General features: G+C 54.7%; 1 protein-coding gene across 1 annotated transcript in view; it reads left to right on the forward strand.

The window, feature by feature from the left end:
• The window catches only part of crb2a (crumbs cell polarity complex component 2a), a gene marked incomplete at both ends in the record, with an annotated part of 107,035 nt that overhangs the window by 40,908 nt on the left and 41,006 nt on the right, over positions 1–25,121 (forward strand). The window contains one exon of the mRNA XM_080510027.1: positions 7,266–7,461. Within this exon, the coding sequence (XP_080366153.1) occupies positions 7,266–7,461 (196 nt within the window). The remainder of the gene's footprint in view (positions 1–7,265; positions 7,462–25,121) is intronic.

The following is a 25,121-nucleotide window of genomic DNA, read 5'->3' on the forward strand; positions in this document are numbered from 1 at the left end:
AAAATACATCAGTCTATTTGTTACCATCCTCTCCATCACCTTACAGAGCACCGCGGTCAAGGCTATAGGTCTGTAAGACGATGGGGAGGACGGGCCCTTTCCAGGCTTCAAGATGGGAATCACCAGTGCATGTTTCCAGGTCTTTGGTAATGACCCAGCCTCCCAAATATAATTAAACAAGACCAGGATCTCTTCCAACACTGGGTCATCCAGATGCTGCAGAAGCGTGTAACTTATTTGATCTTGACCTGGCGTGGTGTTTGCTCCGGCCTCTATGGCATCTTTGAGCTCCTTAAAGGAAAAATACATGTTAAATGATTTATCATTACCCTCTGTGCATGTTAACTTCCACTTATTATCTTTCACGACCTCTCTTCTAATTCTAATACTTTCTTCCTCTAAAAGTATTGAATTATGAACATCTTGAAACACCTTCACACACAAATCCGCCTTTTCTTTATTAGAGATAGCCTCTATGCCATCATCCTTTAATACTGGAACTGAGGTATTAACCCCTTTCCCAACCATCCTATGAATCCGTGCCCAAACTTGTCTTACTGGGGTTTTAGGCCCCAAAGTACCACAAAATGCCCTCCAAGACTTCTTCTTTGCCCCTTTTATGACTTTCCGAGCTACAGCTCTACACCTTTTGAACTTATTTACATTATCTTGTATAGGATATTCTCTTAAGGTTTTAAATGCTTTATTTCTATTTTTCACAGCGATACTGCACTCCTCATTCCACCATGGGACAATAATTCTGTCTGGAAGCTGCCTTTTATAGGGAATGGTCTCTGAAGCAACTCTCCTGATCAAAGCTGCTAATGAGTCTCCCATTTCATCTATAGACCCATCGCTATTTACATCACCCAGCCCTGCCCTGGTGCCTTCCCTAAACTTGTCCCAGTCTGCCCGAGTGAAGTCTAGTCGGAGAGGTCTACCCAATGGTTCTGTCGCTAGCGTTTTATTAAAAATAGACATTACTGGAAAATGATCACTACCTAATGAACTATCCAGGACTCTCCAGTCAGCTATCCTGGCTAGCGACGGGCTTGTAAAGGTGAGGTCAAGGCAAGAGGTTTTATTTGTGCTAATATCAATCCGAGTGGGGGAACCATCATTCAGAATAACAAAATTACCTCTGTCTAGAAGCTCCTCAATCACAGAGCCATTTGTGTCCCGCTCCTGACTTCCCCATAAGGGGTTGTGGGCGTTAAAATCCCCCACCCAAACAACTGAGGAGTCAGTGTAACCAGCCATCCCTTCTAGCTCTGTTAAATCCAGACGTTTACATGGATTATAACAATTTATAATAACAATTTTCCCCTCAGTGCTCCACACCTCAGTGATTAAACATTCTAGAGAGACGTCACATTCACACCGTTTATACTGAACCCCTACTTTAACAAACGTGGCACACCCACCCCCACTTCTTTCACCTCGATCCTCACGCACGCAGTCATACCCAGGAATTGAAAAATCAAGACATGGCTTCAACCAAGTCTCTTGCACGCACACAACATCTGGCTTTACATCAAAATCCTTTATACACTTTTTAATCTCCTGGCCATTTGCAATGAGACTCCTAGCATTCCATTGCAGAATGCAGACCATTAACTAATCCTTGATGGGATCACCTTCTTCCATGGCACTTGTTCCTTCTGCCCCATCTGTGCCTGCCCAATCTACTCTCGAGGACTGGCTAGATACCACTGGCGGTTCGAGGCCCTCCCTCATATAGTTGAACAGTGACTGGGGAGCCTAGTCTCTAAGACCCAAGAATCTGCCAGCAGATTGTACAACGCACTTTATTAAGTCAGACCTTGAAACCTTGCTCCGAGAACCATGTACAACATCCACAATAAATGCCAGGAGACACTCCTTACTCACAGTAATCAAATCATGATCTGTGGAGCGACGTGGTTCTGTAACTTCCACTGTTCCCCTCGGGGGAGTCATTCCCGCCTGAGTGGATTTGCCCTCTACCTTCTTTAGAGCTTCTGCGTAGGAGATTTTGTGTTGTTCCCTTACCACCAATACCTGCTTAGCCTTCGCATAAAGCTGACACTCTTTTGAGGACGCCACATGGCAGCCACCGCAATTGCAGCATTTAGGATCGTCCACTGTGCATTCTCCAATATCAGTCTCTCCTCCGCACTTTCCACATCGCCTGCTGCCTTTGCACGACGCAGCCATGTGTCCAAAGCGTTGGCATTTAAAGCACCGTATTGGGGGCCTCTGATAAGTTTTCACTGGATATGACAAGCATCCTAGAAATACTCGTTCCGGTAAAACAGTGCCACTGAATGTGATCAAGACTGGGGCATTGGGGTTGCTTCCTTCACGGGCTTTAAATCGTCTAACCTCACTCACTATCCCGCCTCTGATGTTACCCTTTATTTCGACCTCTGAGATATCAGCACACACACCATACACGACACCCTGCACTATGTCTCTTTTTTCAATAAGAGAAGCAACCACTTTTTTACCGGCGATCTTTGTGACCTTGCTCACTTTATCCACTTGTTCCTTTGATTTGCATATCACAATAATTGCCCCATTTGACAGGACACGCGCATCTAGCCCCTCACCGAAGACTTTCAGTGACTCTGCGATTTTCAAAGGGTTCACTGCTCTAAACCCATCTGCAGTTTGATCCTTGATCTTAAGCAAAACTTTATACTCTTCCACAGATTTAGACATTTTGAGCACTCTGTCTCCTTCTTTCTTAGGCAAGGAGCTCGATCTATCGCGCTTTTTTGTCACTACCCGGTTCCCACTACCACTGCTACCTCCCGAGGAGGAGGCCATTCAAACGATCACCTCAAAGTAGGCTACAAGATGTATTAATGCAGAAAATCACGCAGAAGTAACTCACGACCAGCGTCCGTCTCTCCACCAACACCCTACAGTGACAGCTGTCAACCCTCCCGCTCTCCAAAACCCTGACCAGTAAAAGATTCCCCCTGGGACGGACATGTTGAAGAAGGTTCCGGGCTGAACCAAGAGGAGGAGCAAGTGGGGGTGTTGCACATAGTTTTAGTAGGGTTTAGAACTTAATTTACTATTTAGGTGTTGGCTTTAGAGGCATTGATTAATAGGAGTTTTGTTTCATTAAGTTATAGTTAGGGTTTTGGTTTAGAGGATTTGAACTTGGTTTTTAGACACTAATGTTAACTTTTAGTACCTATGGAGTTTTAATGGTTTCACCCAGTTGAGGGAAGTGGATTTAAGATGCCTTTTAACATCATTCACGGTTCTGCTGCTGCAGAAGCCACACTCCTCAAGCCTCCAATGCCTTTTTTAGCACTTTGTAAGTTTTTGTTTGTGCACTTGTGAACTTCTGTCTATAAGCCTCTGGCACCAATCGATAGGCTTTAAATGTGGCACTTTTAACAGTAGCATACTCCAGGCCATCATTCAATGGTGAAGCTGACACAATTTCCAAAGCTTTACCACTGAATTTACATTGCAGCAGGAAGGCCCACAGATCCATTGGCCATTGCAAAGCAAGGGTGATCTGTTCAAACGCAGCAAAGTAGAAAGTCCACCTCGGCTTCTCTGAACTCGCATGCTAAATGTACAAATTTAGTTCCATCGTGTGTGTGTGTGTGTGTGTGTGTGTGTGTGTGTGTGTGTGTGTGTGTGTGTGTGTGTGTGTGTGTGTGTGTGTGTGTGTGTGTGTGTGTGTGTGTGTGTGTGTGTGTGTGTGTGTGTGTGTGTGTGTGTGTGTGTGTGTGTGTGGTGGGACCAGGGAATTCACCTCAAGCACTATTTGGAGCCTCAGACTTAATAGCCACTGTCTGTGCTTCAAGCTCCAACTGACAAAGCCTGACAGCAGTGTCAGCTTCAGTCTCCAGCCTTCGGACACCCAGCTGGAACTGTCAGTTCTGGGTCCGCTCACGAGCCTCATGCTCCAGTCGGGCTCGCTTCAGCTTCAGCCTAGCCCCACTCACTGCCATAGCAAGGTGAAGGAGGGTCAAATTCAGGGAGCTCCAGCCCCATGGTGCGGGGACAACTCGTCCATGGATAACTCCACAATACTGCAAACCCAGACAACCTGTCCAAAGGATTTCGGACAACTCGTCCACAACAATTTGTTTTTAGCATTATTGATTTGAAGGATTGGATTTCAAAGCATATTTAATACTTGAAATGACTATTAACTGTATCAGACACAAAAACACAATATATATCTATATTTGACACGATAATAGAATGAAAATGCCACTTCATAGATGACAGCTTCCAGGTGCATCCAGGTGCTCGTTAACGTGTCGGAAGCTGCTTTCTGACATGTTAATAAGCTGCGGAGCTCATACAGTTGGCAACGTTACATGCTTTTTCAGTATTATTGCATATTTCTCATGGCTTGTTAAAGATTTTCTCATCTGAGCTGCCGTAAGCTCTATTTTGGGCGCGGCCCTCTTGGATGTTTTGCGCTTTCCTATTAGACCAGCAGCTTACATGTGAGTCTGACGCAGCACGCATAACAACATATCATTACGCTAGTAAAGATAGTGCCGACATCAAACACTGGTTTAAAAAAAAACAAACTGCGGGATTACATATGGAGAACTTTTGACATCTAGCTCAGGACTAATATATCTTTTTAAGATACCTGTTGGAAACACTGGAAGATGATCTGATGGCAATGCTGCACAGTGGTGTTTGGATGTGGTGTGGTTGTTGATCAGCTGTCATGTTGGTGTGCATTAAGTACTGATGCATAATATGAGCTTACATTGGATCCACGTTGTGTATTTAATGTAGGACATAATGTGCAATGTGGGTGTGTGTGTGTGGGGGGGTGTTGTTGTAACTGCTGGCCCTGACTGAAACACCACCGCACGCTACTGCCTTTAACAGTCTGGTGGGTAGTGATGATCGAAGTAAACTTGTTTACCGCCCACCTGTATCCTCTTCTGCCACGCTTTTTTCAGGAAAATTTATTTTGTTTCGAATTGTAGAAGGTTGGCCACAATTTATCTGGCAGCAGTTCCCGTTCCAGGTTTTTGGGCAGGAGCTCTGTAGCCTGACCATTGGGTGTGTCCAACCACTTTTGTGTTTTTTAATATCACTAGTTTTAACCAGCAGGAGGCCCCGGTCAGAACAGTGAGGAAACGCTACATAACTTTGGTGGCTGAAAATGTTATTGAAATTTTACACAACATCCCGGCTGAGGTTTTACCCGCTCCATATGATCTTATTGTTGACAATTTTAACAGGAACCTAAAATCAACTTGAGAGTTGGTGGCCCTAATTATCACAAAAAACATCAATAAAACTAAACTACCAGCACCATGGAGAAACAAGGAAAATGATCAACACAAAAGAAACTGCAGGATTGCCGAGCAGAGGGGGAGAAAATTAAAACTCACTGTTCACTATGACATTTTTCATGGCCATCTCAAAACATACAATCTAACAGTCAAACAGTCATGCATTTCATACTTCGCAAAGCTCATCAGAGATGAGAAAAATAGCTCAATAGCCCAAAGCTCCTGTTCTCCACCTTCGACCTTTTAACAAACACCAATTTTAATAAACCCTCACTACCCATTAACTCCTTTTGTGAGGATTATGCCTACCACATCAGAAGCAAAATAAATGACATCAGATCCAGTCTTATACCTTTACAAACTTTGCCTTTAAAAGCAATGGTCACAACTGGCTGCACCCTGCAAGTGCATGCTGTCTCCTGGCAAAAGCGTGGCCGAAATTGGGTGATATGGTGGGTATCCCCCAATTTCCTCCCTCGTACATCCGTAGTGAGGATGTACTCGCCCCGTACGGATTGGGAGCATGCAGACATGCCGTAGGTTTGCAGGGCTTAGACCAACAATACATGGGATTTTACACATTATCCCAATATTGTATATGCTGTTATATGCAGTTTCCAACAGAGCTTTTCATCAAAAGTACCTCCTACAAACGTATTTATTGCATCGGTCCAAAAAATGCATCATAAAGATGAAAACAACAATGTCGCATTTATTTGGAAATGTAATGACTGCTTTTTTTTCACTTCTCCCTGCATAATTTTAAACTATGTGTCTGTGTGTATAATAAATACATCACTATGTATCCTAGGTCACTGAAAAATAATTCACTGATATAATAAGTCTATCTGAAAATCCTCTATCTGGAAAAACTCATGTTCATCACAATTGCACGCACTTACAACTTGCAAATGAGTAAGGACACTGTACATGAGCAGTAAGTATAAGTAGAGCCTCCACAGGATTACGTGGCAGTTGCATGGAGATCTTATGTTGTCAGCACCTACAACTCACTGACCACTTGTACAACGTATGATGCAGCAACCGCTCACAGCCAGGCGTGGCGTGTGGGCCATGTATTTACACCTTGCATTGACGTACTCCCTCCCGTGGCCTCCCCAAAAAACGTACGGACTAAAAACATGCAGGGTGGGTTGTGACCGTCGCTTAACTCACCTGGACCGGTGTCTTCACCTGAGGAATCACTGGACTGTTTTTCTCTGGTTTGACATTTACTCTGATCCACAATTTCACTCCACTCATAGAAGTACTGAATGTTTATAAGGTTGTACAGGCACATGGATGTATAAAGAACACTTATTCAAGTTTTCTCCCAAGTTAAACTAACAACCTGCCTTTTAGATCCAATTCCTACCTCACTTTTTAAGTCATTTTATGGATTCTTTGAGGAACAGCTTTTAAACATGGTCAACTGCTGTCTTCAGATGGGTGTTCCATTGTCCTCCGCACAACTCTCTGACTCCCTATCGTATCATCTGAGTCACTGCCTGAACTTAACGTTCTCTCCTTTTGAGCTTTTATTATCTCAGCATCTTCTTCCTCCATGCTCTCATACACCTTCCTTCCCGACCTCCCCCCACCCATGTCCATGAAAACCAAACAATCCTGTGCTTAGCGTAACTTGTTGAACCATCTATAGCCAGTATAGTTACCAGTCAGTGGCGAACCTGGCTGGTTTTCTGCCCGTGGTGAAGGTTCAGTGGAGCTTCTGGGCTCAGTTTTTGGTTCACATCGTTCATTACATCCAAGTGTTTTGTGTGATAAAGTGAGCGTGCAATGTATTTTAACTACATAAAAAAAACCATTGCCATCCATTATCTCTTCATGACTCTCATCTGTGAGAGATGTGCATCACCTCTGATGTCACATCAGCATTCACATGTTTGTGAAGCCTGACGTATTCATTTGTCTCCAACCTCCGCCGCTTCCCTCATCTCCCCACTACTTTCGATGTTCTTGCAGGAGTAAACTGTGAAACTGAGATCGATGAGTGTGAGTCTGGCCCCTGTCACAATGGAGCCACGTGCCGTGACCTGACCGCGATGTACTCCTGCGAGTGTCTGCCGGGGTTCAGCGGTACCGACTGCGAGGTGGACCTGGACGAGTGTGAAAGCCAACCCTGTCAGAACGGAGCCCCATGTCACAACCTGGTGAACAGGTACATTTCAGCATCAAACCACAGCCTGGACAGAATCCCTGCATGACAACATTCACATTGAGACACTTGACCTTTGACCTCAGCTTTCAATCTCTGCATGTACACGAGGATTATGAGTTGACCTAATATGAAGTTTGTTTTTTGTGCACATCTTAAACTTTAAACCTCCTCAAATTGACTACTCTCGTCCGCAGCTAAAAATGTAACACTGACATTCATTAAAACCACTTTTTTACTGATTGTCATTGTAGCAATAGTATAAAACCAGGAATTCTGCAATGTTTGCATTTCATATTCAATAAAGTATTGAGATTTGACATTTACTCTGATCCACAATTTCACTCCACTCATAGAAGTACTGAATGTTTTTAAGGTTGTACAGGCACATGGATGTCTAAAATGTAATTTCCCCTCTTAATCCCTGGTCTCTGAAAAAACATTTTTTGGTTGTTATTTCAAGTTTGAACTTGATCTGTGCTGTTTTAAATGAATCACTCAGTTTCAATGTTTCTGACTTGAGGAAAAGTTGTTTTATGTGATCTTTGTGTTGTGAATGACCCTTATGACCTTTTATGTGTGGCGAAATAATCATTTTAGAATATATTTATAAGCTATGCCACAAATATAAAGAATGTGAATTGAATGTTTGCTCAAATTTCATTACTTATGTTTAACAAACAACAGCCAACAGTAGAGAATGCACAATTATTTATACTCAGTAGCATGCAGTGGTGTTCCAGTCAGGGCCAGCAGCCCCCCCCCCCCCCTCAAAACATTATCTCCTACAGTAAATTCACCATCCTAATCCAATGTAAGGCCACTACTATGCATCAGTACTTAATCCACACCAACATGACAGCTGATCAAGACATCACTGTGCAGCTTCACCATCACATCATTCTCCAGTGTTTCCAGCAGGTTTACACGGGGGGGGGGGGTGCGAATCTCACCCACTACTATCATGCATGTGTGCTTGATTGTCTGTGTGCATGGTTGTATGGGAAGCACCAATTTACAATCAAAAACTGCACCAAATGCCATCAGCACCACCAATCTAATCCACAGAAAGTGAAAAAAACAAACTAGCATCACCACCACTTGTATATTAAACCCATCCTGCTGTAAAATGCTGACAAAGCCTTTGATGGTCTGAGTTCAGCTCATCATTTCTGATGTTGGTCTTCTTCTACTCACAACTGAAAAAGTTCCCTGAAGCAGGTCTTCTATCGTATCTTAGATCTTGATGTTAAATTAGCCGCCATCACTCCAGAGGAGCACATAATAACAGAGTCATCACCACCTGATCATGAGCCAATCAGTGAGGCTCATTTCAATGACGACACCAAGACCAGCACTAGAAACTCTGCTGGTCCTAAGGTCAATAACACATCACAATCTGATTGGCTGATGATACTGTCACTCAACGTTTTAACCCAATAGCAGGTCCAGCTTCCATCAGAGGTTAGCAATGAAGCTACTGCTAGCCCCAGCAGAGGAAAGGAGCTGTGATGCATTTAGAGGACATAGGAGATTTGAGCTCCACACAATATAACCAGTCGTTTTCTGGATGAGGTTGCTAAAGTCACTAATTGATTCCAGACACAGATTTCAGAATCGCTTTTTAATTATTAACAAAAAAAATCACTTTTGATAAGACTAGCAGTGCTAGCTGCCCTGCTGCCCCTGACTGCACACCACTGTTTATACTGTAACAGTGGAATTAGAAAATGTGGTATTAAAATGAAGGTCAATGGCTCATTTTTGGCCATGAAGAGGATTAAGCAGAATTTCACACTGTAAAGTACAAATGTTGTGGAGGCTGAGAAATTTGAGATCTAATGATCTAATACATATAGTAGTACACTTCTACTAGATTGTGTTAGATTACACAGTAGACCTACTCTAGTCGATCGTCCACTATATAGTGGAGACCACAATATGGTGTAGACCATGATATGGTGTAGACCATGATATGGTGTAGACCATGATATGGTGTAGACCATGATATGGTCTAGACCAGGGGTCGGCAACCTTTAATGCTCAAAGAACCATTTGGTCCCGTTTCCCACTGAACACCAAGAGAGCCACACACATTTTATTTTGACAGTCCCCCAGGCAGACCATGCCAGGAGGACACTACACATCAGTCTTTTATTTTGACAGTCCCACAGGAAGACCATGCCAGGAGGACACGACACATCAGTCTTTTATTTTGACAGTCCCACAAGAAGACCATGCTAGGAGGACACGACACATCAGTCTTTTATTTTGACAGTCCCACAGACAGACCATGCCAGGAGGACATGACACATCAGTCTTTTATTTTGACAGTCCCACAGGAAGACCATGCCAGGGGGACACGACACATCAGTCTTTTATTTTGACAGTCCCACAGGCAGACCATGCCAGGAGGACACTACACATCAGTCTTTTATTTTGACAGTCCCACAGGCAGACCATGCCAGGAGGACACGACACATCAGTGTTTTATTTTGACAGTCCCACAAGCAGACCATGCCAGGAGGACACGACGCATCAGTCTTTTATTTTGACAGTCCCACAGGCAGACCATGCCAGGAGGACACGACGCATCAGTCTTTTATTTTGACAGTCCCACAGGCAGACCATGCCAGGTGGACACTACACATCAGTCTTTTATTTTGACAGTCCCACAGGCAGACCTCACTCCAACACTCACTTTCTGTGTGTCCGAGCTGCCTGCAGAGATGTGTGTTGGGAAGAGTGGGCTCTGTGTGTGACTGGCCAATCAGAGAGCATGAAGACAAATTCGTATTGTGCTCATACTCTGGTGAGGCTCAGTTCCGAGACTCGGTTCTCCACACAGAGATCCAGTAAACCAGAAGCTCAACTGCAACTCTTGTTCTGATGAGCTTCAGGTTTGCGGTTGTGTGGGATCGCAAGCGAGGACTTGTGTCCTTCTGCAGGTCCGTGGAGAGTGTCACCACAGGGTGGGGGAGGGTTGATGTGGACCCCCCCATACATCACCCACACCCCCCCACACATCACCAACACACCCCCACACGTCACCGACACCCCCCCACACGTCACCACCCACCCCCACACATCACTGACACCCCCCCACACGTCACCAACACACCGACACCCCCCCACACATCACCCACACGTCACCAACACACCAACACTCCCCCACAAATCACCGACACCCCCCCACACGTCACCAACACACCGACACCCCCCCACACATCACTGACACCCCCCACACGTCACCAACACACCGACACCCCCCCACACATCACCCACACGTCACCAACACACCAACACTCCCCCACAAATCACCGACACCCCCCCACACATCACCAACACACTGACACCCCCCACACGTCACCGACACCCCCACACGTCACCGACACCCCCCACACGTCACCGACACACCAACACCGCCCCACATATCACCCACACATCACCAACACACCACACTCCCCCACACTTCACCGACACCCCCCCACACATCACCAACACACCAATACTCCCCCACACGTCACCGACACCCCCCACACGTCACCAACACACTGACACCCCCCCACACGTCACTGACACCCCCCCACACATCACCGACACACCCCCATACGTCATCGACACACCCCGAAACGTCACCGACACACCACACTCCCCCACACATCACCGACACCCCCCCACACATCACTAACACCCCCCCACACATCACCGACACACCCCCATACGTCACCGACACACCCCGAAACGTCACCGACACACCACACTCCCCCACACGTCACCGACACCCCCCCACACGTCACCGACACACCGACACCCCCCCACACATCACCGACACACCTCTGCAAGTTACCAACATACCCCCACACGTCACCAACACTCCCCCACACGTCACCGACACACCAACACCGCCCCACACATCACCCACACCCCCCCACACATCACCAACACACCACACTCTCCCACACATCACCGACACCCCCCCACACATCACCATCACCCCCCCACACGTCACCAACACACTGACACCCCCCACACATCCCCGACACTCCCCCACACGTCACCAACGCACCAACACTCCCCCACACATCATCAACACTCCCCCACACGTCACTGAAACCCCCCACACGTCACCGGCACCCCCCACACATCACCGACACACCAACACCCCCCCACGTCACCCACACCACCCGCACGTCAGTGACAGCCCCCCACACATCACCGACACACCCCCATACGTCACCGACACACCCCGACACGTCACCGACACACCAACACCCCACCACACATCACTGACACCCCCCCACACATCACTGACACCCCCCCAGACATCACCAACACACCGACACCCCCTCACACATCACTGACACCCCCCACACATCACTGACACCCCCCCAGACATCACCAACACACCGACACCCCCCCCACACATCACCAACACTCCCCCACACGTCACAGAAACACCGACACCCCCCAAACATCAACGACACCCCCCCACACATCACCAACACTCCGCCACACGTCACAGACACACCGACACCCCCCACAAGTCACCAACACCCCCCCACACATCACCAACACCCCCCACACATCATGATACACCCCCATACATCACCAACACACCCCACACGTCATGACTCACCCCCACACGTCACCGACACACCCCACACGTCACCAACACCCCCCCACACGTCATGACACACCCCTATACATCACCAACACCCCCCCACACATCATGACACACCCCCATACATCACCAACACACCCCCACACGTCACCAACACACCCCCATACATCAGCAACACCCCCCCACACGTCACCAACACACCCCCACACTTCACCGACTCCCCCCCACACGTCACCTACACCCCCCACACGTCATGACACCCCCCCACACGTCACCGACACACCAACACTCCCCCACACGTCACCGACACCCCCCCACACGTCATGACACACCCCCACACATCACCGATACACCCCACACGTCACCAACACCCCTCCACATGTCATGACACCCCCCCACACATCACCAACACCCCCCCACATGTCATGACACACCCCCACACGTCACGGACACACCAACACTCCCCCACACATCACCCACACCCCCCACACGTCACCGACACCCCCCCACACATCACCAACACTCCCCCACACGTCACAGAAACACCGACACCCCCCACACATCAACGACACCCCCCCACACATCACCAACACTCCGCCACACGTCACAGACACACCGACACCCCCCACAAGTCACCGACACCCCCCCACACATCACCAACACCCCCCCACACATCATGAAACACCCCCATACATCACCAACAGACCCCCACACGTCATGACTCACCCCCACACGTCACCGACAAACCCCACACGTCACCAACACCCCCCCACACGTCATGACACACCCCTATACATCACCAACACCCCCCCACACATCATGACACACCCCCATACATCACCAACACACCCCCACACGTCACCGACACATCCCCATACATCAGCAACACACCCCCACACGTCACCAACACACCCCCACACTTCACCGAGTCCCCCCCACACGTCACCTACACCCCCCACACGTCAACACCCCCCCACACGTCACCGACACACCAACACTCCCCCACACGTCACCGACACCCCCCCACACGTCATGACACACCCCTATACATCACCAACACCCCCCACACGTCACCGACATCCCCCCACATGTCATGACACCCCCCCACACATCACCGACACCCCCCCACATGTCATGACACACCCCCACACGTCACGGACACACCAACACTCCCCCACACGTCACCAACACCCCCCCACACGTCACCGACACACCCCCACACGTCACTGACACCCCCCCACACATCACCGACACACCAACACCCCCCCACACGTCACCAACACTCCGCCACACGTCACAGACACACCGACACCCCCCACAAGTCACCGACACCCCCCACACGTCACCGACACCCCCCCACACGTCACCAACACCCCCCCACACGTCATGTTACACCCCCATACGTCACCAACACACCCCCACAAGTCACCCAACACCCCCACACATCACCAAGACCCCCCCACACATCACCGACACTCCCCCATACATCACCGACACACCAACACTCCCTCACACGTCATCGACACCCCCCAACACGTCACCAACACACGCCCACACGTCACTGACACCCCCCCCTACGTCACCGACACACCCCCACACATTACCGACACACCAAAACCCCCCCCACGTTACCCACACCACCCGCACGTCACCGACACCCCCCCACACGTCACCGACACACCGACACCCCCCCACACATCACCGACACACCCCCGCACGTTACCAACACACCCCCACACATCACCAACACCCCCCCACACGTCACCGACACCCCCACACATCACTGACACCCCCCCACACGTCACCAACACACCGACACCCCCCCACACTCACCCACACGTCACCAACACACCAACACTCCCCCACAAATCACCGAGACCCCCCCACACGTCACCAACACACCGACACCCCCCCACACATCACTGACACCCCCCACACGTCACCAACACACCGACACCCCCCCACACATCACCAACACACCAACACTCCCCCACACATCACCGACACCCCCCCACCCGTCACCGACACCCCCCACACGTCACCGACACAGCAACACTCCCCCACACGTCACTGAAACCCCCCACACGTCACCGGCACCCCCCACACATCACCGACACACCAACACCCCCCCACGTCACCCACACCACCCGCAAGTCAGTGACAGCCCCCCACACATCACCGACACACCCCCATACGTCACCGACACACCCCGACACGTCACCGACACACCAACACCCCACCACACATCACTGACACCCCCCACACATCACTGACACCCCCCCAGACATCACCAACACACCGACACCCCCCCACACATCACCAACACACCAACACTCCCCCACACATCACCGACACCCCCCCACCCGTCACCGACACCCCCCACACGTCACCGACACAGCAACACTCCCCCACACGTCACTGAAACCCCCCACACGTCACCGGCACCCCCCACACATCACCGACACACCAACACCCCCCCACGTCACCCACACCACCCGCAAGTCAGTGACAGCCCCCCACACATCACCGACACACCCCCATACGTCACCGACACACCCCGACACGTCACCGACACACCAACACCCCACCACACATCACTGACACCCCCCACACATCACTGACACCCCCCCAGACATCACCAACACACCGACACCCCCTCACACATCACTGACACCCCCCACACATCACTGACACCCCCCCAGACATCACCAACACACCGACACCCCCCCCACACATCACCAACACTCTCCCACACGTCACAGAAACACCGACACCCCCCACACATCAACGACACCCCCCCACACATCACCAACACTCCGCCACACGTCACAGACACACCGACACCCCCCACAAGTCACCAACACCCCCCCACACATCACCAACACCCCCCACACATCATGATACACCCCCATACATCACCAACACACCCCACACGTCATGACTCACCCCCACACGTCACCGACACACCCCACACGTCACCAACACCCCCCCACACGTCATGACACACCCCTATACATCACCAACACCCCCCCACACATCATGACACACCCCCATACATCACCAACACACCCCCACACGTCACCAACACACCCCCATACATCAGCAACACCCCCCCACACGTCACCAACACACCCCCACACTTCACCGACTTCCCCCCACACGTCACCTACACCCCCCACACGTCATGACACCCCCCCACACGTCACCGACACACCAACACTCCCCCACACGTCACCGACACCCCCCCACACGTCATGACACACCCCCACACATCACCGATACACCCCACACGTCACCAACACCCCTCCACATGTCATGACACCCCCCCACACATCACCGACACCCCCCCACATGTCATGACACACCCCCACACGTCACGGACACACCAACACTCCCCCACACATCACCCACACCCCCCACACATCACCGACACCCCCCCACACATCACCAACACTCCCCCACACGTCACAGAAACACCGACACCCCCCACACATCAACGACACCCCCCCACACATCACCAACACTCCGCCACACGTCACAGACACACCGACACCCCCCACAAGTCACCGACACCCCCCCACACATCACCAACACCCCCCCACACATCATGAAACACCCCCATACATCACCAACAGACCCCCACACGTCATGACTCACCCCCACACGTCACCAACACCCCCCCACACGTCATGACACACCCCTATACATCACCAACACCCCCCCACACATCATGACACACCCCCATACATCACCAACACACCCCCACACGTCACCGACACATCCCCATACATCAGCAACACACCCCCACACGTCACCAACACACCCCCACACTTCACCGAGTCCCCCCCACACGTCACCTACACCCCCCACACGTCAACACCCCCCCACACGTCACCGACACACCAACACTCCCCCACACGTCACCGACACCCCCCCACACGTCATGACACACCCCTATACATCACCAACACCCCCCCACACGTCACCGACATCCCCCCACATGTCATGACACCCCCCCACACATCACCGACACCCCCCCACATGTCATGACACACCCCCACACGTCACGGACACACCCAACACTCCCCCACACGTCACCAACACCCCCCCACACGTCACCGACACACCCCCACACGTCACTGACACCCCCCCACACATCACCGACACACCAACACCCCCCCACACGTCACCAACACTCCGCCACACGTCACAGACACACCGACACCCCCCACAAGTCACCGACACCCCCCACACGTCACCGACACCCCCCCACACGTCACCAACACCCCCCCACACGTCATGTTACACCCCCATACGTCACCAACACACCCCCACAAGTCACCCAACACCCCCACACATCACCAAGACCCCCCCACACATCACCGACACTCCCCCATACATCACCGACACACCAACACTCCCTCACACGTCATCGACACCCCCCAACACGTCACCAACACACGCCCACACGTCACTGACACCCCCCCCCTACGTCACCGACACACCCCCACACATTACCGACACACCAAAACCCCCCCCACGTTACCCACACCACCCGCACGTCACCGACACCCCCCCACACGTCACCGACACACCGACACCCCCCCACACATCACCGACACACCCCCGCACGTTACCAAAACACCCCCACACATCACCAACACCCCCCCCACACGTCACCGACACCCCCACACATCACTGACACCCCCCCACACGTCACCAACACACCGACACCCCCCCACACTCACCCACACGTCACCAACACACCAACACTCCCCCACAAATCACCGACACCCCCCCACACATCACTGACACCCCCCACACGTCACCAACACACCGACACCCCCCCACACATCACCAACACACCAACACTCCCCCACACATCACCGATACCCCCCCACCCGTCACCGACACCCCCCACACGTCACCGACACAGCAACACCCCCCCACACATCACCCACACCCCCCCGCACATCACTGACACCACCCCACACGTCACCAATACACCAACACTCCCCCACAAGTCACCGACACCCCCCCACCCGTCACCGACACCCCCCACACGTCACCGACACAGCCACAAACCCCCACAAATCAGCCACATCCCTCCACACATCACCAACACACCCACACACCCCCACACGTCACCAACACAGCACACTCCCCAACACATCACCGACACCCCCCCACACATCACTGACACCCCCCCACACGTCACCAACACACCAACACTCCCCCACACGTCACCAACACACTGACACCCCCCCACACTCACTGACACCCCCCCACACGTCACCAACACCCCCCCACACATCACTGACACCCCCCGCACGTCACCGTCACCCCCCCACACATCACCGACACACCAACACCCCCCCGCACATCACCCACACCCCCCCCACACATCACCAACACACCAACACTCCCCCACAAATCACCGACACCCCCCCAACACGTCACCAACACACTGACACCCCCCCACACATCACTGACACCCCCCACAAGTCACCGACACCCACCCACCCGTCACCGACACAGCCACACCCCCCCACAAATCAGCCACATCCCTCCACACATCACCAACACACCCACACCCCCCCACACGTCACCAACACAGCACACTCCCCAACACATCACCGACACCCCCCCCACACATCACTGACACCCCCCCACACGTCACCAACACACCAACACTCCCCCACACGTCACCGACACCCCCCCCACCCATCACCGACACCCCCCACACGTCACCGACACAGCCACACACCCCCACACATCACCCACATCCCTCCACACATCACCAACACACCCACACCCCCCCACACGTCACCAACACAGCACACTCCCCAACACATCACCGACACCCCCCCACACATCACTGACACCCCCCCACACGTCACCAACACACCAACACTCCCCCACACGTCACCAACACACTGACACCCCCCCACACTCACTGACACCCCCCCACACGTCACCAACACCCCCCCACACATCACTGACACCCCCCGCACGTCACCGTCACCCCCCCACACATCACCGACACACCAACACCCCCCCGCACATCACCCACACCCCCCCCACACATCACCAACACACCAACACTCCCCCACAAATCACCGACACCCCCCCACACGTCACCAACACACTGACACCCCCCCACACATCACTGACACCCCCCCACACGTCACCGACACACCGACACTCCCCCACACGTCACCGACACCCCCCCACCCGTCACCGACACCCCCCACACGTCACCGACACAGCAACACCCCCCCACACATCACCCACACCCCCCCACACATCACTGACACCACCCCACACGTCACCAATACACCAACACTCCCCCACAAGTCACCGACACCCACCCACCCGTCACCGACACAGCCACACCCCCCCACAAATCAGCCACATCCCTCCACACATCACCAACACACCCACACCCCCCCACACGTCACCAACACAGCACACTCCCCAACACATCACCGACACCCCCCCCACACATCACTGACACCCCCCCACACGTCACCAACACACTAACAGTCCCCCACATGTCACCAACACAGTGACACCCCCCCACACTCACTGACACCCCCCCACACATCACCAACACACCAACACTCCCCCACAAATCACCGACACCCCCCCACACGTCACCAACACACCGACACCCCCCCACACTCACTCACACCCCCCCACACATCACCGACACACCCCCACACATCACCAACACAACTCCACATGTCACCGACACCCCCCCACACGTCACCACCCACCCCCACACATCACTGACACCCCCCCACACATCACCAACACACCGACACCCCCCACACATCACCCACACCCCCCCACACGTCACCAACACACCAACACTCCCCCACACGTCACCAACACGCTGACACCCCCCCACACTCACTGACACCCCCCCACACGTCACCAACAACCCCCCACACATCACCAACACCCCCCCCACACATCACCGACACCCCTCACACGTCACCGACACCCCCCGCACGTCACCGTCACCCCCCCCACGCGTCACCGACACACCAACACCCCCCCCGCACATCACCCACACCCCCCACACACATCACCAACACACCGACACCCCCCCACACATCACTGACACCCCCCCCACACGTCACCGACACACCGACACTCCCCCACACGTCACCGACACCCCCCCACCCGTCACCGACACCCCCCACACGTCACAGACACAGCAACACCCCCCCACACATCACCCACAACCCCCCACACATCACCGACACCACCCCACACGTCACCAATACACCAACACTCCCCCACACGTCACCGACACCCCCCCACCCATCACCGACACCCCCCACACGTCACCGACACAGCCACACACCCCCACACATCACCCACACCCCTCCACACATCACCAACACACCAACACCCCCCCACACGTCACCAACACAGCACACTCCCCCACACATCACCAACACACCGACACCTCCCCACACATCACCGACACCCCCCCCACACGTCACCAACACACGAACACTCCCCCACACGTCACCAATACACTTACACCCCCCCACACTCACTGACACCCCCCCACACGTCACCAACACCCCCCCACACGTCACCAACACCCCCCCACACATCACCGACACCCCTCACACGTCACCGACACACCACACCCCCCCACGTCACCGACACCCCCCCACACGTCACCGACACACCAACACCCCCCCACACATCACCCACACACCCCCACACGTCACCAACACACCGACACCTCCCCACACATCACTGACACCCCCCCCACACGTCACCAACACACCAACACTCCCCCACACGTCACCAACACACCAACACCCCCACACATCACCCACACCCCCCCACACATCACCAACACAGCACACTCCCCCACAAATCACCGACACCCCCCCCACACGTCACCAACACACCGACACCCCCCCACACATCACTGACACCCCCCACACGTCACCAACACACCGACACTCCCCCACACGTCACCGACACCCCCCACCCGTCACCGACACCCCCCACACGTCACTGACACAGCAACACCCTCCCACACATCACCCACACCCCCCCACACATCACTGACACCACCCCACACGTCACCAATACACCACACTCCCCCACACGTCACCGACACCCCCCCACCCGTCACCGACACCCCCCACACGTCACCGACACAGCAACACCCCCCACACATCACCCACACCCCCCACACATCACCAACACAGCACACTCCCCCACACATCACTGACACCCCCCACACGTCACCAACACACCGACACTCCCCCACACGTCACCGACACTCCTCCACACATCACCGACACCCCCCCACAAGTCATCAACACACTGACACCCCCCACACTCACTGACACCCCCCCACACATCACCGACACACCCCCACACATCACCAACACAACTCCACACGTCACCGACACCCCCCCACACGTCACCACCCACCCCCACACATCACTGAAACCCCCCCACACATCACCAACACACCGACACCCCCCACACATCACCCACACCCCCCCACACATCACCAACACCCCCCACACGTCACCGACACCCCCCACATGTCACCGACACACCAACACCCCCCCCACACATCACCCACACCCCCCCACACATCACCAACACACCAACACTCCCCCACAAATCACCGACACCCCCCCACACGTCACCAACACACCGACACCCCCCCACACATCACTGACACCCCCCCACACATCACTGACACCCCCCCCACACGTCACCAACACACCGACACCCCCCCACACATCACCAACACACCAACACTCCCCCACACGTCACCGACACAGCAACACCCCCCCACACATCACCCACACCCCCCACACATCACCAATACACCAACACTCCCCCACACGTCACCGACACCCCCCCACCCGTCACCGACACCCCCCACACATCACCCACACCCCCCACACATCACCAACACACCAACACCCCCCACACGTCACCAACACAGCACACTCCCCCACACATCACCGACACCCCCCACACGTCACCAACACACCACACTCCCCCACACGTCACCAACACACTGACACTACCCCACACATCACCGAAACACCCCCACACATCACCGACACACCCCCATATGTCACCGACACACTAACACCCCCCCACGTCACCCACACCACCCGCACGTCACCGACACCCCCCCACACGTCACCAACACACCAACACCCCCCCCACACATCAGTGACACCCCCCACACGTCACCGACAACCCCCCACACGTCACAGACACCCCCCCACACGTCACCAACACACTGACACCCCCCACACATCACTGACACCCCACACGTCACCGACACACCCCCATACGTCACCGACACACCAACACCCCCCCACGTCACCCACACCACCCGCACGTCACCGACACCCCCCCCACACGTCACCGACACACCGACACCCCCCCGCACGTTACCAAACACCCCCACACATTACCAACACCCCCCCACATGTCAACAACACTCCCCCACACGTCACCGACACCCCCACACGTCACCGACACCCCCCCACACGTCACCAATACACCGACACCCCCCCACACATCAGTGACACCCCCCCACACGTCACCGACACCCCCCACACGTCACCGACAACCCCCCACACGTCACCGACACCCCCCCACACGTCACCGACACCCCCCACACGTCACCGACACACCAAGCACCGCCCCACACGTCACCAACACACCCCCATACGTAACCGACACACCAACATCGCCCCACACATCACCCACACATCACCAACACACCACACTCCCCCACACTTCACCGACACCCCCCCCCACACATCACCAACACACCAATACTCCCCCACACGTCACCGACACCCCCCACACGTCACCAACACACTGACACCCCCCCACACGTCACTGACACCCCCCCACACATCACCAACACACCAATACTCCCCCACACGTCACCGACACCCCCCACACGTCACCAACACACTGACACCCCCCCATACGTCACCGACACACCCCGAAACGTCACCGACACAACCACACTCCCCCACACATCACCGACACCCCCCCACACGTCACTGACACCCCCCCACACATCACCGACACACCCCCATACGTCACCGACACACCCCGAAACGTCACCGACACACCACACTCCCCCACACATCACCAACACCCCCCACACGTCACCGACACACCGACACCCCCCCACACATCACCGACACACGTCCGCAAGTTACCAACATACCCCCACACATCACCACATCCCCCACACATCACCCACACCCCCCCACACATCACCAATACACCAACACTCCCCCACACGTCACCGACACCCCCCACCCGTCACCGACACCCCCCACACGTCACCGACACAGCAACACCCCCCCACACATCACCCACACCCCCCACACATCAGCAACACACCAACACCCCCCACACGTCACCAACACAGCACACTCCCCCACACATCACCGACACCCCCCACACGTCACCAACACACCACACTCCCCCACACGTCACCAACACACTGACACTACCCCACACATCACCGAAACACCCCCACACATCACCGACACACCCCCATATGTCACCGACACACCAACACCCCCCCACGTCACCCACACCACCCGCACGTCACCGACACCCCCCCACACGTCACCAACACACCAACACCCCCCCACACATCAGTGACACCCCCCACACGTCACCGACAACCCCCCACACGTCACCGACACCCCCCCACACGTCACCAACACACTGACACCCCCCACACATCACTGACACCCCCACACGACACCAACACCCCCCCACACGTCACCGACACACCCCCACACGTCACTGACACCCCCCCACACATCACCGACACACCAACACCCCCCCACACGTCACCAACACTCCGCCACACGTCACAGACACACCGACACCCCCCACAAGTCACCGACACCCCCCACACGTCACCGACACCCCCCCACACGTCACCAACACCCCCCCCACACGTCATGTTACACCCCCATACGTCACCAACACACCCCCACAAGTCAGCCAACACCCCCACACATCACCAAGACCCCCCCACACATCACCGACACTCCCCCATACATCACCGACACACCAACACTCCCTCACACGTCATCGACACCCCCCAACACATCACCAACACACGCCCACACGTCACTGACACCCCCCCACGTCACCGACACACCCCCACACATTACCGACACACCAAAACCCCCCCCACGTTACCCACACCACCCGCACGTCACCGACACCCCCCCACACGTCACCGACACACCGACACCCCCCCACACATCACCGACACACCCCCGCACGTTACCAACACACCCCCACACATCACCAACACCCCCCCACACGTCACCGACACCCCCACACATCACTGACACCCCCCACACGTCACCAACACACCGACACCCCCCCACACTCACCCACACGTCACCAACACACCAACACTCCCCCACAAATCACCGAGACCCCCCCTCACGTCACCAACACACCGACACCCCCCCACACATCACTGACACCCCCCACACGTCACCAACACACCGATACCCCCCCACACATCACCAACACACCAACACTCCCCCACACATCACCGACACCCCCCCACCCGTCACCGACACAGCAACACCCCCCCACACATCACCCACACCCCCCCGCACATCACTGACACCACCCCACACGTCACCAATACACCAACACTCCCCCACAAGTCACCGACACCCCCCCACCCGTCACCGACACCCCCCACACGTCACCGACACAGCCACAAACCCCCACAAATCAGCCACATCCCTCCACACATCACCAACACACCCACACCCCCCCACACGTCACCAACACAGCACACTCCCCAACACATCACCGACACCCCCCACACATCACTGACACCCCCCCACACGTCACCAACACACCAACACTCCCCCACACGTCACCAACACACTGACACCCCCCCACACTCACTGACACCCCCCCACACGTCACCAACACCCCCCCACACATCACTGACACCCCCCGCACGTCACCGTCACCCCCCCACACATCACCGACACACCAACACCCCCCCGCACATCACCCACACCCCCCCCACATATCACCAACACACCAACACTCCCCCACAAATCACCGACACCCCCCCACACGTCACCAACACACTGACACCCCCCCACACATCACTGACACCCCCCACACGTCACCGACACACCGACACTCCCCCACATGTCACCGACACCCCCCCACCCGTCACCGACACCCCCCACACGTCACCGACACAGCAACACCCCCCCACACATCACCCACACCCCCCCACACATCACTGACACCACCCCACACGTCACCAATACACCAACACTCCCCCATAAGTCACCGACACCCACCCACCCGTCACCGACACAGCCACACCCCCCCACAAATCAGCCACATCCCTCCACACATCACCAACACACCCACACCCCCCCACACGTCACCAACACAGCACACTCCCCAACACATCACCGACACCCCCCCCACACATCACTGACACCCCCCCCACCCATCACCGACACCCCCCACACGTCACCGACACAGCCACACACCCCCACACATCAGCCACATCCCTCCACACATCACCAACACACCCACACCCCCCCACACGTCACCAACACCGCACACTCCCCAACACATCACCGACACCCCCCCACACATCACTGACACCCCCCCACACGTCACCAACACACCAACACTCCCCCACACGTCACCAACACACTGACACCCCCCCACACTCACTGACACCCCCCCACACGTCACCAACACCCCCCCACACATAACTGACACCCCCCGCACGTCACCGTCACCCCCCCACACATCACCGACACACCAACACCCCCCCGCACATCACCCACACCCCCCCCACACATCACCAACACACCAACACTCCCCCACAAATCACCGACACCCCCCCACACGTCACCAACACACTGACACCCCCCCACACATCACTGACACCCCCCCACACGTCACCGACACACCG

This window comes from Blennius ocellaris (genome assembly GCF_963422515.1).
Source record: "Blennius ocellaris genome assembly, chromosome: 15".
In the NCBI taxonomy this organism is placed as follows: domain Eukaryota; kingdom Metazoa; phylum Chordata; class Actinopteri; order Blenniiformes; family Blenniidae; genus Blennius; species Blennius ocellaris.